Source organism: Syngnathus leptorhynchus, chromosome 15 (assembly GCF_054491065.1).
Source record: "Syngnathus leptorhynchus isolate UIUO chromosome 15, UIUO_Slep, whole genome shotgun sequence".
Taxonomy (NCBI): domain Eukaryota; kingdom Metazoa; phylum Chordata; class Actinopteri; order Syngnathiformes; family Syngnathidae; genus Syngnathus; species Syngnathus leptorhynchus.
In genome coordinates, this window is record NC_141209.1 from 7609654 (window position 1) to 7624251 (window position 14598).

Consider the following 14598-nt stretch of genomic DNA (forward strand, 5'->3'; position numbering starts at 1 on the left):
AAGTAGGAGGGATTACTGTACTGGCATAACCACTTTATTAAAAAGAAAACACGACTGACAGTAAATAGTTTTCCCTTATTTCAAGTGTAACGTTTTAACATTTTGCACCAATGACATTGAAGAAACGCTTTTAGTAAACACCAAACAAATAAAACAAATAATGGAATTTTAATTGGTGGATTGAATCTCCAGTCGGGCTAAAACAAGCACTCGATTGGTTTTCAAGGTTTGACAGTTTCACAATAACCCCGCCTATTTCTGTGATGAGTACGCCGATTGGTCAAAGTGAGTACAGTGATAGTGAATAGAGCGCTTTACGTCACTTTTGTCGCTTTACGTTCCCAAAGTTTTGAGGCATATACAGTATTTTAGAAAGCAGTGCGCGTGGTCGAGAAAGGTGATACGAACGATCTGTCAACCTACTAAGATGCCAGCACAAGTCATACATGGGAAGGAGGTTTCGGCGTAAGTCTGTGTTTATTTTTTTTGTTTTTCTTTTACTGTCATGTGCCTCAAAGCAGTGCTGACTTAACCGAGCACACCGCGGCATGGTGGTGGTCTTGTGTGCGGGATTATTGGCAGCTACACTAAGTCAATCATTGCCCCCTTATTCTGCAAAATTAGAATTACTTTTGTGCGTGATACCTGGATATATTGTGAATTCATCAAACCACATTTGAAGAATGATTATTAATGTAAATTGCCGCATCTGCTTGTGCAAGGTGTAGACCACGTGAGAGTAGCATGCGTTTTTAAAATTAGATGTTCATAATGTGATGAGGAATCTTTAGTTTACTAATTGATTAAAAAAAGATCTTTTATGCAATATTGACTTCAACAGGCCTTAATGTGCAATACACGTTGTCGAATTGCGCAACAATTTAGGATACTTGTGATGTGATCTTTGTCCTCTGACAGTTCATCTCAAATGGCTCGTTTTGTCTACCAGGTACATTTGTCAGCTACTATGTTCTTTCCAACAACATAACTTTTAATGTCAAAATATATTTAAGCAATAATTGTTACACCACTTCTGATAATCAGAACATTTAGTTGCATTGTGCACAGTCACAAGACCTGGCAGCCATGCACTTTAGCTGATTATTTATTACGCGAAGCATTACATAATCTGGCATTCTAATTCTAATTTCCATTTTATACTATTCTTCTGATATTCCCATACATTTTTTTTATTTTCCCTCCTAACTTGTATGGATAAATGCTGTCATGCATGTGTAATCAAGAGTTGTTAAATGACTTGCAGTGTGCAACTCGTGCAAAGTCACATTCACTCCCGCCTAGTTAAATTAGTTCACCTCCTTTAAAAAGTCGTGGTTTGTCTCTCATTTTCATCTGATGTGCCTATAATAACAATGTGGGACTTTGTTTTGTGCCATAAAACAAATAATTGCAATCAATGTTAAGATTGATTCACATAGTGGAAATGATAACAATAGTGTGACTGCTACAAGATAAAGTCCAGTGAACTCCAGCGTCACCTTTGTCTTGTGCGTTTAACTTTTCATTGACTCAGCTGACTTAGTTTAGCCTCATGAAAAGCTGCTTAATTTCACCAATTTCTTACCATTAAATTATTAAAGTTAATTCTTTGGTCAGCTTAGGTGGACTGTATTAGTATTTCTTTCTTGTGGTATATATTTTCATTAGATATTACACACAATATAATCTAATATATTGCACAAATAAAACTACAAATGCTACTACAACACAATTGTTGTATACATACATAAATATATCCAATAAAGTAACACAATTAAATATTTGTACCTATAACACTGGTTCACAATAAAGATTAAACAAGTAAAATTTGCTTGTGTTTCTCTTTGTTAGGCAGGTGAGGGAGAACTTGAAGAAGGATGTAGAGCAGATGAAACTTCAGGACCCCAACTTCCAACCTGGTCTAGTGATTTTACAGGTTAGTATGTGCATTATTTGTTCACATGATTTGCCATGTGCTTCTCCTATTGTTTCTGCTTTCCAAATATTTCCACATTAAAATGAATCTCTGTCAGAAGTCAGTGTTCTGTAATTTTTGAAGCAATGGTGTGCTTGTCTCAATAGGTTGGAGATCGTGATGATTCCAATCTCTATATTGGCATGAAGCTAAAGGCTGCATCTGAGGTAATCGTTTTCTTTCCCAGCTTCACTTGTCCTGTAAGACATATCAAACATGACCTCTTTGTCTTGTCGAGTAGATTGGAATAAAAGCCACCCACTTGAAACTTCCCAACACAGCAACTGAGGAAGAGGTGAGGACAATGTGTGGAATGTCTACGCCTATGAAATTAACTTTTCGATATAGGCTGCCGAGGCCTTAAAAGAATGTGGCGCAGTCGTTAGATTAACAAGTTAAATTTGAACGAGTCAACTATTTCTCTCCTCAGATTCTCCACAGCATCACAGAGGTGAATGAGAATTCTTCTGTCCACGGTCTCATTGTCCAGTTGCCCTTAGACTCGGTCCACAAGATTGACACAGAGAAGGTGACAAATGCTGTGGCACCTGAAAAGGATGTAGACGGGTAAGGACATTTTCTATTTTTTTTCCCCACTTGAATATGCATTGTTATCGCTATCTAGGTTATTCAGTTAGCCTTTTGTTAGTTATACAGATGCGGTTGAAAAAAAGAAAGCTTAAAGTCGACAGTAAGGATCGAATAATTGCCCTGATTATGTGTTTGTGTCTTGTATCTGTTTTAAGGCTTACAAGCATAAATGCTGGGAAGCTGTCTCGCGGAGATCTGAGTGACTGTTTCATCCCATGCACTCCAAATGGCTGTATGGAATTGATCAGACAGACTGGTAAATAGAGCAAGATACTAAAGTAACAAAAAATGTTTGTAAATTTGACATATCCCACATTACTGTTAACAAGTCTGCCAAATTTGAATGAATAAAAAAAATTCCAGGGGCTGCTTGCGGCTAATAGTGGATAATAGCAACTAATAGTGGCCAATACCAACGAGCCAGCATTCAACTTTACAGGGGCTTTAAAGAGGCTTTTACCATATACCGACAGCAACAACAATGAAAATGTCTCTTTCTCTCCTGCTTCCTTGCAGGTGTGTCAGTGACAGGTAAACGTGCAGTCGTGATTGGTCGTAGCAAGATTGTAGGTGCACCAATGCACGACCTTCTACTGTGGAACCACGCCACTGTCACCACATGTCATTCCAGAACTCTGGAATTGGCCGAGGAGGTAGCTACTTGTCAGATCTGAATTATTTTCTAAATTGGGGGCAGGAAAAGTATAACCTTAAATCCAGCCCAATGAGTTTTTTTCCCCCATTGAAACTTTAATTAAATTGAAACCGTCAATTAAAATGTAGGCCTATTTTCATTGAATTGTTTTTTTGGTTCAGATTTTATTAATCATATTAAATAATTGTTTCATTTATTGTGAATGGTACGGTTAAAAAAATCAAAACAGTTTTACATATAATAAGTGATAATTCTAATTCATGCCTTTAGGTTGGCAAGGCAGACATCCTTGTTGTTGGCATTGGAAAAGCACAGATGGTGAAAGGGGAATGGATCAAGAAAGGAGCAGTAGTTATTGACTGTGGCATCAACTTCATTCCAGGTTCCATGCTTTGAAAAAAATCAGTGGACATTTCTTTAGTTGTTAGTAAATCTGTTGTAGTTACCTTCATTTTTGTGTTGCAGACGAGAGCAAAGCCAATGGCAAGCGGGTTGTGGGCGACGTGCACTACAGCTCGGCCCAGGAGCAAGCAGGCTTCATTACGCCGGTTCCTGGAGGTGTGGGACCCATGACAGTGGCCATGCTGATGGCGGTAAGGTTAATTTGTAATGACAACTACTAATTGGAGTCATTTTATTTAAAAGAATATCACCGGAACATTTCTTTTTTTTTTGCACACGGCCTGTGACTGTGTGCGTTTAGAATACAGTGCTGAGTGCAAAGCGTTTCTTGGAGAACCATCAACCAGGGAGGTGGACTATTTCTTATACCAAACTCAAACTCCAGAAGCCTGTGCCAAGGTTTGTCATCTAATCTGTATTTTGATGAAAAAAAAAAAAAATCAACTAACCACAAACACGTTTTTTTTTTGGGTGACCTTTGTGTACTCACAGCGACATCGTGATTTCCCGCTCCTGCGTGCCAAAGCCCATCGACCGTCTAGCAAAAGAAGTGGGTCTGCTCTCAGATGAGGTGGACCTGTATGGTAAAACTAAGGCCAAGGTCCACCTAAGCATCATTAAGCGTCTGGAGGCGCAACCAGATGGCAAATATGTGGTGGTTACTGGGTACGTTGCACTTTCAGCCCCTCCATATTACTGTTTGACTTGACAGTGATCCATATTGAAAATTTGTACTTGTTTTTGGCTACATAGATATCCTAACATGATTTTAAAATCTTCAAGGTAACTTAGAGCAAAATTCACAGAATTCACTGACATGATTCTCCTTGTGTAGTATTACTCCGACTCCACTGGGAGAAGGAAAGAGCACCACCACCATCGGCCTGGTCCAAGCACTGGGAGCCCACATGAAGTTAAATGTTTTCGCCAACGTCCGTCAGCCTTCACAAGGCCCCACATTTGGCATTAAAGGTGATCTGAATTAAGATCTGCAGAAATTGTAATCTTTTTTTTGTCACACTTTTTACACTGAAGAGTTTTGCTTTATGTCCACAGGTGGTGCTGCAGGAGGGGGATATTCTCAAGTCATTCCAATGGAAGAGGTACTATCCTTCAAAATTCTGACTTCTAGTATAATATATGAAAAAATAAAAGAAAAACATGGCATGTAAACCCAGACCTGCCGCAAATGGCCGAATTAGTCTACATGAAACGCCCAACTCACTTTAAGATGATTCTATGGTGCAAGGTTGCCACTAGATAGCGCCAGAACAGTTGTAAAGTAAAGCAAGGCAAGGCAACTGGTTTTGGTTTGAAATCAATCTTGTGACACCAGTCCTCAAATGTTACTGATACTGTTTATGTATTTTAAAAAGTTTTGATATTTTTAAATAGTAAACAAATTTCCTTTTCAGTTCAACCTCCACCTCACAGGAGACATCCATGCCATCACTGCAGCCAATAACTTGGTGGCTGCTGCCATCGATGCCCGCATGTTCCATGAGGCCACGCAAAGTGACAAGGTGGCTCCTCTCATCTGTCTGTTGTTTATTTTATTTTTAAGTCACAATATTAATCGCTATTGTCTTTGTGTCTGTGTGCATCTTAAGGCTCTGTATAATCGCTTGGTTCCCCTCAGTGGAGGACAGAGGACGTTCTCCCCGCTCCAGATCAACAGACTAAAAGTATTTTCTCTAATTAGTCTCATTGTTTCCCTTTTTTTGTATCTTGTTTCATCGCAGTGCTTTCACATTTGTGCTCTGTGCTTTTTCATTTTAGAAACTAGGCATTGACAAAACGGATCCCACCGCATTGAATGAGGATGAGATTTCCCGCTTTGCGCGTTTGGACATTGACCCAAGCTCTGTAACCTGGCAGAGAGGTGAAAACAACAGATTTTTTTTTTTTTTTTTTTATAACCCCCCATTAAATCAATTGTGTATATGTGTTCATTCAATTGTTATGTTGTTTTTCTATACCACAAGTGCTGGACACCAATGATCGATTTCTTCGAAAGATCACAATTGGACAATCCCCGACTGAAAAGGGCTATACAAGAGAGGTATATAGAAAACACCAAGTGTTATGTGAGGAAGCGATGCAACATTTTTTAATGCAGCTTTTGTGTTGGAAGTCTTTAGATTATAGGAACTTGTAACTGAAAAAAAGTTTTTGCAATAATTCCGGAGGCATTGTTGTACATAAAGCATGACTTTTTTTTTATATCTCTGTTACTCTCCAGGCCCAGTTTGATATAACAGTAGCCAGTGAAATCATGGCCGTGCTCGCCCTCACCAGCAGCCTACAGGACATGCGTGAGCGACTAGCCAAAATGGTGGTGGCCACAAGCCGTGGTGGACAGCCCATAACCACTGAAGACCTGGTTAGGAGCATTACGTAACTAGTATCAACAATACAGTGTTACCCTGACTTACGGACTTTTGGAGTTTACGAACTGTCGCTCAGTAGATGTGCATTTACAAATATTTATTAAATAAGAAAAGTAGCCAAGCACACAAATACAGAATGGAAACCTGGCAATGAACCTGTAGTAGGAGGAGTCATAGCTCCTGAGATCATTCAAAGTGGCCACAATGTATCATTGTAAATTTTCACGCCCTGCATGACAATTTAACAAGATCTACGCAATTTGTGACAGGATGGTAGAAAACGTTGTTGAGCATTTGTTAATATTTTTCTCTTTTCTAGGGTGTGTGTGGTGCACTAACTGTGCTCATGAAAGACGCCATCAAGCCAAATCTTATGCAGACTTTGGAGGTGGGTGGAATGTTATGTTACTGCCTGTTTTGAACTAGTTTATGACAAAAGAACTCTTGGGGGGGAGTGGGCAAACGATCTGACTCAATTTAACAGTTTTGAGTCTTATTTGAGTCATCCAATTTTACAGGGAAACCCTGTATTTGTCCACGCTGGCCCTTTTGCCAACATCGCCCACGGCAACTCCTCCATCTTGGCTGATAAAATTGCTTTGAAACTGGTTGGACCAGAGGGCTTTGTTGGTAAGTGGGGAAAAAAAAAACAGTTAATGTTTGTGTGCGCTATCAAGAATAAATTTCTTGGCAACATAACTCTGTTTACCCTCCAGGTTTGAATCAGATTAACTTACCCATTGTGACTTTTTCCACACAGTAACAGAGGCTGGCTTTGGCGCTGATATTGGGATGGAGAAGTTCTTCAACATCAAGTGCCGATACTCAGGCCTGAGACCCCACGTGGTGGTTTTGGTGGCCACTGTCCGTGCCCTGAAGATGCACGGCGGGGGGCCAACGGTGTGTTTTCTCTCAACCGCTTAGTCGCACAATAATTCTTTAATTTTAATCATAATAATTGCTTTCACTTAAAACTGGTGTGTCTTCATCATTTAGAGTGACTTTGAATTTGTTCATTCTATTAATGGCTGGATCTAAAGCATTACAAAAATGTTTATTTTTCAGGTTACTGCTGGAATGCCGCTCCCAAAGGAATATATTGAGGAGGTAATGTACTTTCTGCTGCTGGACAATGTTTCCCACCCACAGCAGCTACTGTGTCCTTTGTTATCTTCGTTAAGATTAGTCATGTTCATTTGAAACCTGTGAGAGAACATTATCAGATTTTCATGGACATCCAAACAGTTATCTAATTAATAGAGATGACAATGACATATGTGATATGGGGCTAATATAGTGTGCCATTAACGTGGGCCCCATCTTTCGTTTTGGTGAAGTAAAAAAAAACCCCAAAAAAAACCCATATATATATATATACGGTGTATTGTTAGCTTGAAAAAAACAAACTACACAAATCACCAATCAAGCGTAACTTAATGTGTGCGTCTGTGATTATATGGGTAGAACCTTGAGCTGCTGGAGAAAGGCTGCAGCAATATGAGAAAACAGATTGAGAATGCCAAACACTTTGGTGTACCAGTGGTGGTGGCTGTCAATGCTTTCAAGTAAGAAGATCCTCTTTTTTTTTTTTTTCCAAACACACTGCTGTTCACTTTCAAGCTGTTTTTAAATTGAGAAAATAGAACATATGATTCATTCATTTCTTACACAGGACTGACACTGATGCTGAGCTGGACCTGGTCTGCAGCATGGCCAGAGATGCCGGGGCCTTTGACGCTGTGCGTTGCAATCATTGGGCTGAAGGTGGAGCGGGTGCTCTTGCTCTGGGACAGGCTGTCCAAAGGGCCTCAAAGGCCGCGAGCAGCTTCAAGTTCCTTTATGACTTGGAGGTACAATACATGTTCAAGGCAAATGAAAATCCTGTGTATTTGTGTTCGGCCAAATAATTGTGTCTATCTTCCTCCTTCATTATTAGCTTCCTATTGCTGATAAAATCCGAATAATCGCCCAGAAGATCTATGGAGCTGATGATATTGAACTTCTCCCAGAGGCCCAAAACAAAGTGGAGCTCTACACCAAACAGGTTTGCAGCTCATCCTGTCTGCCTTTTTCCCCTCTATAGAGGGATGATAGTCATCCAAATTTGCTTATTAGGGAAGATCAATACCACTTCTTTTTTTCTCCATTACTAGTACGAGTTCTTAATTATGGTATTGGCCGAGTACAATAACTTGAAATAAGGATGGTATAGGGACGATACCTGGTATTGATATTTACTAATTCCGCTTGCTGATTAAATCACAAGATCAACATCAGCATTGCCAAGGTTTTTGTTCACTTCCTTTTCCCCCTCAGGGTTTTGGCAACCTCCCAATCTGCATGGCAAAGACTCACCTATCGCTGTCCCACGAGGCAGACAAGAAGGGTGTGCCCACAGGCTTCATTGTGCCCATCAGAGACATCCGAGCAAGCGTTGGTGCAGGCTTCCTCTTCCCACTCGTTGGCACTGTAAGTTTTTCCCTATCATATTAGTGCATCAATAACCTCAAGAGTTCCATTATTGTTTGTGAATTGTGTAATTACAATGCCCTTTTTTTAATTCACTTGCTGCTAGATGCCCACAATCCCTGGCCTGCCCACCAGGCCTTGTTTCTATGATATTGACTTAGATCCTGAGACTGAACAGGTCAATGGGCTCTTCTGAGCTGGATGTTGGTAAGAACATTTCCTTCCCATATCAGTCGCACAGGAAGCACTGTGCAAAAGTCGTAGGATTTGTTGTTGTTGTCTTAATGACCTCATTCACGGCAGTATTTTTGACAAAACAAAAATACCACCCACAATCATAATGGTGCCATTATGAATACTCATTGAATCAGCAAGTAGCCTTATAACTGCCGGACAAAACAACAACACACAATTATTTTCACTTTTGTTTGTTGGAATTATAAGTAAATGTAATCAATGTTTTGATGGCCCCCTCTTTCTTTCTTTGTTTACCAGGCTGGTACACTGCTGTCTCCTGCAGATTCATTATCAAGTTCTACCCTTGAAGCACCTTTGACTCCTGTCTGTAAAAAAAAAAAAAAAAAAGACTGACTGACATTTCTTCAGATAAATATGCATTTTTCTGCCCCAACAATATAATTCAAAATTAAGGGTTAGTTCCCAGAAATCCAGATCTATCAAGTTAATCTGCTGATAATACATTTTTTTTATGGGCTAGTTTGAGTGTTTGTTATTCTCAAGAAATCACGGCAGATTTGCCTGGCGACTGAACTTCTTGGTCCTTTGAAATTAGTAATCAGCAATTTTGTCATAAAATAATGTCAACTCCACTTTGCCCCACTACATTCCATATTTCAAGAAGAAAACAAAAGAATGCATTTTTAATTGATTGTTCAGTATTTCTAACACTGTATGAAAGTGTCTAAAACTGATGTAGTATCAGACAAGTCTGCCCTAATAAAATATTTGTATCAAACATTGTCCCTTTGCTTCCTCTCCATTTCTATCTCACTTTTCCTGAATGTTATTTAATCTTTCTCTCTTTTAGTATGCTTTCTGATGATGTAGTGGTATGTTCATGTTGGCTGGACTTGTCAAGTCAAATGGGATAGGCTTCTCACAGACTTTGATATTGATAATTAAAATGGATTAGCTTTTAATTGAGACCGAGTCAGCCCAATCTCCAAATATATTTGAACAACAAACACACATAGCTGCTAACCATCAATCCCAACCTGATGGGAAAAACATGACTCAAACGGTATGTTGTCTTCTGTTTTCTGTCGAGTGACTTTTTGCATCGGACAGGTCGTAGATGTAGCCAGGCCTTGGTGTTGACGGTGAAAATGAACTAAATAATTTTATTAGCAACAGTAAATTCATGATTTAACAAAAGGCAACAATTACCACTCAAGATCAGGTGGCTTTGAATATTTTTTCTTCCCTCAAAAATCACTTTTTAACCACTTTTTATGGGGAATAAAATCAGCTATTTTTGACAGAGCAGGGGAGAGAATTGGTTATTTAGCCAGCAGGGAGTAAGATCATACAACATGTGTTGTCAAATGGAGCTCAGCATTAAACTGAAGTCGTCGTGTCTGCAGGGTATCATCACTCATGGTTGTCAAAAAAGCATTTTATTTTCAGTTGTCTGGAAGCAAATATCAGTGCTATGTTTGAGTGAAAAGAACAACATAACATTCAAAGTAAAAAAGGACCATGTATTATTTTAACTCTTGCTTTTTGTGTCTGCCGTTGTGCAGTTTGTGAATACATTTTCTATTCGCCAAATCATAAATTAAAATAAGATACATGTCAAAAATCAAACATGCTGATGTCCCAGAAAATTCTTGATTATTTTTTTGGGGAGGGACTGGCATCAACATTTGATGCATATTTATAGATTTTGTTTAATTGATTATTAGTAGTAGTATTTTTGTCAGAGACAAAACAAGCAGAGATGAGCATTTTATTCTGTTCAAGAACACTGAAAATAAAATATGCAGTCCTATATTTTTCCCGTTAGACTGCATGTTTCAGTAAATATAGTGTACAGTTTAGCTCGTGTATGTAAATGCTGTTTTATCAGTAACAATGACATTGAAATTTGCACAATTGCCGAGTCAACAGGAATCACACAAAGTGTTTCAAACTTTTTTTTAATCCAAAAATTTAATTGTGAGAATAATTTACATTGTATGACGATGGTCATGACTAAATTACTCAAAAGACACAAACTCCTTTCAATAGGTTTTTCATGAATAAATAAAAGCAAATGAATAGGTATTCAAAGAGAAACACAAATCCGATCCAAAATAAATAAGATATGCAAGCTACATCAGTAAAATGACTTCTAAATAATTAAATAAATAAATAAATAATATAAATTAATCTACATTCAGAATCATCATGCATGCCATCATATCAGTTTATAAAATATTTTTAAATTAAGTGATAACAGAACATGAGCAACAGCAGAAAATAGTTATGTTTTGGTGAAGCATATTATATAATTATATACTGTATATCTCTGTACTGTATATATATATATATATATGTATATATATATATATTTATTTATTTATTTACAATTAATGACTATTTGGCGTTATTCATCCACACTATAGATATGATATACATAAGTTGAAAATAGTTTTCGCTAAACAACTACCTTTTTTTTCAACAAGTTTGCCTTGTAATAGAATTGTTTCACAGGTTCAAGGAAATCTTGAAGTTTCTGTTCTAATGTTTTGATTTAGAAAATGTCCCACTTTAAACATCTCACATCTAGTTCTTCATTTGAAAGCGGAGGGATCCAGAGATGAGGCCATGATGAAATATTGGAAATATGATGGCGCACGCGTCAATGGAGCAGAGATGATTTGCTTATGGAAAATGGCTAAAGGACATGATGTTTTTACAGCGTGTCAAATAAGTGAAAAAAGATGGCAATTCTCGTAGATTGCTGCCCTTACCGTCTTTTAATGTGAAACCATAATTTCTGCCCTTAGTGTTTTACGGTAGTTGACTTGCTATTAATTCATTCATCATGCTAGTGACTTCCTGCCAACAGGGATCTCAGCCACTTCTCAGATCCTCCAAAAAACAACAAAAAAAACCCCAGCCATGGCAGATGTGGGTAAAATGGACTGAAGTCTCAGAAAATCTAGACAATACAATATTTCCAACAACTGTACAATGCTGGCCTTGCTATACCGTATTGCTTCACATGGTGGTCAGGGTCATTCATTTCCACATCTGAAGAGTAATTTAATTATTTAATTGAAAGGATATGTTTGTACAAATGCTCATGTTTGAGTGATTGCTTGAGAATTTCTCAGTTCTCATTGTATCTGGTAATTGGGTGAATATATATTATATTTATATATATATATATATATATATATATATATATATATATATATATATATATATATATATATATATATATATATATATATATATATATATATAAAACAATATTTAGAGGGCATGTAAAAAAACATGTGTTTCCATGTGTAGTTTTACCACTTTCATATGCTTTAAATTTATTTGCACTTATTTGAACACACTAATCATATTGGAGCACACAAAAAAACATATGGGAGTGCCTGTGTATTACATATTTGCTTGTAAGAAGCGAGGCCTCGACGTTGGCAAGTGACTGGTTGTGAGCTGTGGTCCACAGCAGCTTGAGCAGTTTTGTGGCATCCATTGGATCGTAACTTTTATGCAAGAGAGCCCTTTGCAGTGGGAAAAAAAAGTAGTTCTGCTGTTTGAAACCCTTAGTTGTTGGTTTAGGATAGTAGATCTTTTAAGCGTGCCTTGAAAAATATATTAAGAAAAATGAAATGTATATAGGGCATGCATTTTGTCCATATTTAAAATGTTGTCCTGAGCGTGGTCCTATGTGGCCATCCAGTAGCACTGGGGAAAAATCATGGCTGCCTCCAACCTTTAAGTTATTTAACTATTCCTCTCACATCATCTCACTGGCCATTTGCAGCGATCTGCTTATGTTCTACTTGGCCGTTGTGGCTACTTTGTAGTGTGCAGAAAGGGAAAATGAAAAAAAAAAAATCCTCTGAGAAATTCACTCAATAGCATTGAACAGCAAAGGCCAAGATTCAGCAATACATTTATCAACAGCGGCTTTCGGAGGGCCCTGTGAGGCTGTTTGCTTGATCTCACCAAGGACCCAAAATCTTACATAAGCTGCTTTGCCAAGTGAAAGGCAGACTGAAAATACCCAGCACAGCGAACAGAGATCCTCACATAACACAACCCCGCAGCTACACAACAGCACATAACGCCAGCAGTTTGGGGCCCAACGCGGCGCTCACGTCTCTTCTAAGCCAGCATATGTCAGGCCGGGTCTGTCTCTCTCCTGTCTGCCTGTCTCTGTATGAACAGCAGGGGATTGTCTCTGCTTCTGCCAAATGGCCGGCATCACGTTCACACACTCCTTCTGTCAAACTGTTAAAAGTCTCTCAAGTCAAGTGAGCAGTAGATATGTGTCACTTAACGGAGGGAGGGAGACACAGTCTGGTTTGAATGCACATCTTTTTATACACACAAAGACACGAACCCATCACACACTCTGATGTTTAGAAACAGGATGGGAAATTGAGTCAAAGTGGGTAATGTATTTTCCGAAATAATATAATATAATAATATAATAAATATAACAACTGATTCATGAAGATTTGAAGTTTCATTTTCCCATCACTAGATACATGCAAGCCTGCTTAGCACATCCGCCTCACAGTTCAGAGGGTGAGGGTTCGATTTCACCTCCAGCCCTTCCTATGTGATGTGCATGTTCTCCCCGTGCCTGTGTGTTTTTTTTCTCCGGGTCCTCTGGTTTCCTCCCACATCCCAAAAACATGCTTGGTAGGCCTATTGAGCACTTTAAACTGCCCCTGGATGTGAGTGCAGATTGTTGTTCGTCTCTGTGTGCCCTGCGATTGGCTGGCAATCGGTTCAGGGTGTTCCCCACCTACTGCCCGATGACAGCCGGGATAGGCTCCAAGCAAGCCCGCCACCCCCGTGGGGACAAAGCGGTAAAGACAATGGATGGATGGATAGCTACATGCATATGCTTTAACACCATCATACTATATATGCATGAGGTCCGGGTATTATTTTTATCCACTTGAGGTCACCATCCTCATATTGTAATATCCATGACTTTAAATCATTACTTTAACTGGCGTCGGTTAAGGCCATCGGCAGGTTGGCTGAGAATGTGCTTGTGCTTACTGTATTTTGTTACTGTTTGTTCAATAAAGCCATTGAAAGTGCACCAGATGATGTTTCCATTCCCTCTCTATCCTAACCACCTCTTATGGATTACAATTGGTTCTAACTCGCGGTGGTAGGCGACACAATTTGCTTGGGTTAGGGCTGGAGTTAAGGTTAGTGCTAGGGTTTGGGTTAGGGTTAGGTTTAAGGCTGGGGTTAGGGCTAGGGTTAGGACTCGGGTTAGGGCTGGGGTTAGGGCTAGGGTTGGGGCTAGGGTTAGGGCTAGGGTTGGGGTTAGGGTTAGGCATGGGTTGGGCCTAGGGTTAGGATGAGGGCTAGGGTTGGGCCTAGGGTTAGGGGTGGGATTAGGGTTTGAGTTTGGAGGAGACAATAAATATCCACTGTTGTACAAGATGCATGACTTAAAAAAGGGGTGTATTCGTCAGTATTAATTTACGGTAGGCCGCTTTTCAAGTTTTTAGGGGCGTAAATTTAAACTGCATTATACATTGTGCCTATGTACAAAGTATCTAGTGAATGTATGTGAGTTATATTCCAAAAAAAGTCCTTATCCTGGTTTCAAAGAAGTGCTGATGCAAGACATGTGCATTGCGTGCGTGCGTGCGTGAGACGAACGATATGCCACCGGAGGGTAGCGGTGGTGAAATAAAGTCAACACAGCCTCTGACCTGTCATCTTCTCTTTGTCTCTGTCAGCACAGCAGTACTAAAATACACCAAAAACTCAAAAATGTGTACTCTTGCTCTTTTTTTTTACGAGTTATCATAAAATATATCACATCATCAGAATTTGGAGTTACGTGAATGAGAAGAAAAGTTAGACTGGTCATACAGTAAACGGAAGTCATACCG

General features: G+C 39.0%; 1 protein-coding gene across 1 annotated transcript; it reads left to right on the forward strand.

The window, feature by feature from the left end:
- The first annotated feature begins 308 nt into the window (after nt 1–308).
- On the forward strand, nt 309–9475 carry mthfd1b (methylenetetrahydrofolate dehydrogenase (NADP+ dependent) 1b). Its single transcript, XM_085932380.1, has 28 exons — nt 309–465; nt 1852–1936; nt 2083–2142; nt 2217–2270; nt 2406–2542; nt 2722–2822; nt 3083–3219; nt 3492–3603; nt 3687–3814; nt 3925–4022; nt 4116–4289; nt 4459–4595; nt 4680–4726; nt 5039–5146; nt 5234–5308; nt 5403–5505; nt 5609–5685; nt 5866–6006; nt 6333–6401; nt 6532–6643; nt 6774–6913; nt 7079–7120; nt 7478–7578; nt 7686–7863; nt 7950–8057; nt 8330–8482; nt 8589–8689; nt 8978–9475. The coding sequence occupies exons 1-27, from the start codon at nt 428–430 to the stop codon at nt 8676–8678; spliced, it is 2805 nt and encodes a 934-aa protein (XP_085788506.1). The 5' UTR covers nt 309–427; the 3' UTR covers nt 8679–8689; nt 8978–9475.
- The last annotated feature ends 5123 nt before the right edge of the window (nt 9476–14598 follow it).